Below are 4518 nucleotides of genomic sequence, written 5' to 3' on the forward strand. Positions count from 1 at the left end.
ACACACTCACTCACTCACTCACTCACTCACTCACTCACTCACTCACTCACTCACTCACTCACACACACACACACAGATAAACACTCACACACAGAGCACAGGTCTGAGGTCATCTCTCTGTGCAGGTGGATGATGATGATGATGACGATGATGATGAAGATGAGGGCAGCAGTGCAGTCGGGCCGTCCATCTCCCTGCGGTCGTCTAACACGTTTGAGTTCGGTCAGGCGCTGAACAGCGCTCTCTCTGGTGGTGACCTGCTGACCTGCGCTGAGCTCCTGCGCTCCGTCGCTTCCGAATGCCTGCCGCGGCTCATCGGCACACAGCTGGACGGACACACGCTGGGCTTCATCATACGGGCGCTGAACACACACCTGCTGCACACACACCCCGAGCTGGTGTTCCTGCACCTGCAGCAGCTGCAGACGGCACGCAGACTCACGGTGAGCAAACCACACGCCAACAAAGATGACAACAACACGCCAATGCACTAACAACACGCTAACCACACACCAATGACATGCTAACAACACGCCAACGACACATTAACAACACACCAACCACACGCAACAGCACGCCAACAAACATGCTAACACATGCCAATCACACGCCTACCATACGGCAACAAACATGCTAGCACATGCCAATCACACGCTAACGACATGCCTACCACACACCAATCACACGCTAACAACATGCCAACCACACGCTAACACATGCCAATCACACACTAACAACACGCCTACCACACACCAACCAACACGCTAACACACGCCAACCACATGCAACAACACGCCAACACATGCCAATCACACACTAACAACATGCCTACCACACACACCAACAAACATGCTAACACACACCAATCACACGCTAACAACACGCCTACCACCCGCCAACAAACACGCATACCACACGCCAATCACTCGCCTACCACACGCCAACCATATGCTAACACATGCGTCAATCACACACGCAACAACACGCCAACACATGCCAACCACACACTGACAACACACCAACACATGCCTACCACACGGCAACAGCATGCCAACCACATGCAACAGCATGCCAACACATGCCAACTACACACACCAACAAACACGCTAACACCCGCCAACCACACGCAACAACACGCCAACAAACACACTAACACATGCCAACCACACGCCTACCACACACCAACAAAAACGCTAACACACGCCAACAAACAGGCTAACACATGCCAACCACACACCAACAAACACGCTAACACATGCCAACCACATGCAAACACACCAACAAACACGCTAACACACACCAATCACACGCTGACAACATGCCTACCTCACGCCAATCACACACCTACCACACACCAACAACACGCAAACATCATGTCTACCACACGCTAACACATGCCAATCACACGCCTACCACATGCCAACAAACATGTTAACACACGCAACAACACACCAACAAACAAGCTAACCCATGCCAACCACACGCTGACAACACACCAACAAAACGCCAATCACACGGCAACAACACGCTAACACACGCCAACCACATGCTAGGGCTGTGCAATTATTCCAGTCCCAAAGAAGTCGTCTCCATCCTGCTTCAATGACTACCGTCCAGTTGCACTTACCCCCATCCTCATGTCTGCACTGTTGTTTACTTCACTGGTTTGCACTCTATCTGCCATGCGCCTTGTGCAAATAGTTATATAACAACTTTTGCAAAATGGAACGTGCTTGATTTATTAAAGTTTATTCGATTTATATATGTTAAAAGCCCGAAAGAAAACTTGCGCTGATTCAGAGTATTTCTGTGGTGCGCGCGGAGACGGAACAGATGCCGACAAGTAAAAAAGTAAACTTTTAGTTTTAGGTGCGTGTCTAAACGGTCAAATACATGCAAACATATGTCAAAATGTGGCGCTTAATGATTATTCACGTAAACCCTCGTCGTTCATGTCTTAAGTAAATGTAAACAGTTGAGAATGAAAATACGTCTTTAACAGTATATTGGATCCGTGCAGCTCTTAAAGCGACAGCAGGCTAAACTTTCCTGCAGACTTTGCTTACTATTAATCAAACAACAAAACTCGCTGCTCTGGACTGATGGATATTTGTAGCATCAATAATAAACAAAGCAAGTTTAATTCTTACAGTAAAACATGTCCTTTGCTTTTTTGTTTCTATTGTATTACTGACTTTAATTATTTTTCAATATTTTGTTTAACTTGTGTAAGTTCTCAAGTATTGAGAATTGTGGAATTTTGCTGGTGTCTAAAATGATGTCATGGGAACCTTGTTTAAAGAAAATCTATATTTGATATATCGCTATCTTTAAATAAATTACTCATATAAAGTTTTGGTCATATGGTACACTTACAATATTGACCAAAATATTCGTGATTATGATTTTTGCCATAATCGAGCAGCCCTACCACATGCCAACAACACGCTTATATTATATTTATATTTAAGTGCATATTTAAGATCAACAAACAAACTTGTAATAGTGGACAGCAGGACGAGTCCCTGATCAGCCAATCAGAAGACAGTGCTGGGTTGAGGAACGCGTGTGTGCATTATTTAGTGAGCAGAACAATCATGAACACACTGCAAGTGTCATTATCAGTGTGTTAAAGCGTTTTCTCATCTGTGTGTGTGTGTGTGTGTGTGTGTGTGTGTGTGTGCAGATGGTGCTGATGTTGTTGGACGGTGAGGATCGCACACAGCTCTCACAGATCTTCCAGAAGCTTCATGCAGTGCAGACTCAAGCTTTCTCACAAAATGACGTCACAAACCTGGCCAACAAATACCTGTGACACTCCTTCAGCCTTCCCATGATTCCACACTCATCGTCACTGGACGGCTGTGAGATGAGGAAACAGGACGGACCATCAGAAACACACTAGAACACACACACACACACACACACACACACATATATACTGTATATAAAGATGCTTGGTGGAAGTTGAGAGAGAATATGTGTGTGTGTGTGTGTGTGTTCTACACACACACAAACTCACAGATACACACACACACACAGAATGATGTATGTTTCGTTGTGAAAAGCAGGTTTAGTTCTCAGTTCTCGATGTAAGATGATTTTATTGCTTTACTGAACTATAAACGAGAGTTCAGGTCAATAAACTACTGTCTCATTATTCTGGAGATCCTGCCTGTGTTTCAGCAGCGCACAAACAAGTGATTCATGCAGTATTGTTATGATTATTAATACACCACCCTACATCATATCTGCTGATTAAAATCCAGTTCGTTTCTTAATAATTTTGTGCTGCTGATTCTGGCTCTGTTTTGCTGGAGCACATCACACTTTCAACAGAATATAAAACATTTCATGCTATTTTTGCGTTTGAGAATCATTTGTGTGTGAATTAATCTGGTATTCTCCATTAATCAGCAGAAAAACACGACTCCTGTCTGAATCTGAGCGCATTAAACCATCTGATCATGTATTTGATGCATAATCCTGGTTTCCACTTCGAGGCGGAGCGTCTGTACTTTATCAGTGATTTTCTTTAGAAAACTTACTTCACAACAATCCAAAGCATAATATTGTGCTTTTTACTGCACTACGTTTCATATTAAATATCATTTAATACTTAATTACATTAGAAATCTATTACTTTCTTACTTTTACTCTAGTTAAAAGTAATTTAAAGATTTACTGGAGTACGAGAAAGTAATACATATTTAATGTTCTTAAATATTAAAGGTAAAAAACCAACAACTTTTATTTATGGAATGTAGTGCAGTAAAAGTTCTCCAAAGAAAAACAACTACAGATACTTTTAAATTTACTTGAGTAAACTAAAAATACTTCTTTACTGTCCGCCTAACTGCTTATTATATTAAAATAGTCTAAATCTAAATTTAAACTAGTGCTGGGCAACGATTAATCGCATCCAAAATAGAAGATGTGAACATACTATACTCTGTATATTTATTATGTATATATATAAATACACACACATGCACGTATATATTTAAAAAATATGTTATGTTTATATATTAAATATATTTATATATAATATAAATTGTATGAATATAAATACATACATGCAAATATTTTCAAAATATATACTGTATGTGCGTGTCTTTATATATATATATGTTTGCATCGCTCTTCACTGCGGAAGATCACTTTCAATAAGAAAACAACAGACACAGACACTCACAAAAAGCGCTCCAATCTACATCAGAACCCCTGCAGACCACGTGAGTCTCATTAATTAGGCTAATCAACTCCACCATCAGCCAACCCTGACAAGAACTAGCCAGGGTCATGTTTAACAGTATATCAAGAAAGAAGAACTTCACACTATATAATATTATTTTTCGCATATGTATGCCAAGTTTTTAAACATATTTCTTCTTTTAGTCAAACTAAAAATCATTCAGACAGCAGATATAATTGTTGATATTTTGTTACTAGTGGGTGCAGGACACTATAGTTCATTTATGTAAGTGAGGATAGCAAAATAAAGTAAACTGACATATT

General features: G+C 40.9%; 1 protein-coding gene across 1 annotated transcript in view; it reads left to right on the forward strand.

The window, feature by feature from the left end:
* Window positions 1-2929, forward strand: part of spag1b (sperm associated antigen 1b) — a 19905-nt gene extending 16976 nt beyond the window's left edge. Inside the window, exon 15 of the mRNA XM_016475123.1 lies at window positions 2687-2929. Coding sequence (XP_016330609.1) covers window positions 2687-2815 — 129 coding nt within the window. The 3' untranslated portion in view covers window positions 2816-2929. The remainder of the gene's footprint in view (window positions 1-2686) is intronic.
* The last annotated feature ends 1589 nt before the right edge of the window (window positions 2930-4518 follow it).

Source organism: Sinocyclocheilus anshuiensis, unplaced genomic scaffold (assembly GCF_001515605.1).
Source record: "Sinocyclocheilus anshuiensis isolate Anshui unplaced genomic scaffold, SAMN03320099.WGS_v1.1 scaffold1680, whole genome shotgun sequence".
NCBI classification, from domain to species: Eukaryota; Metazoa; Chordata; class Actinopteri; order Cypriniformes; family Cyprinidae; genus Sinocyclocheilus; species Sinocyclocheilus anshuiensis.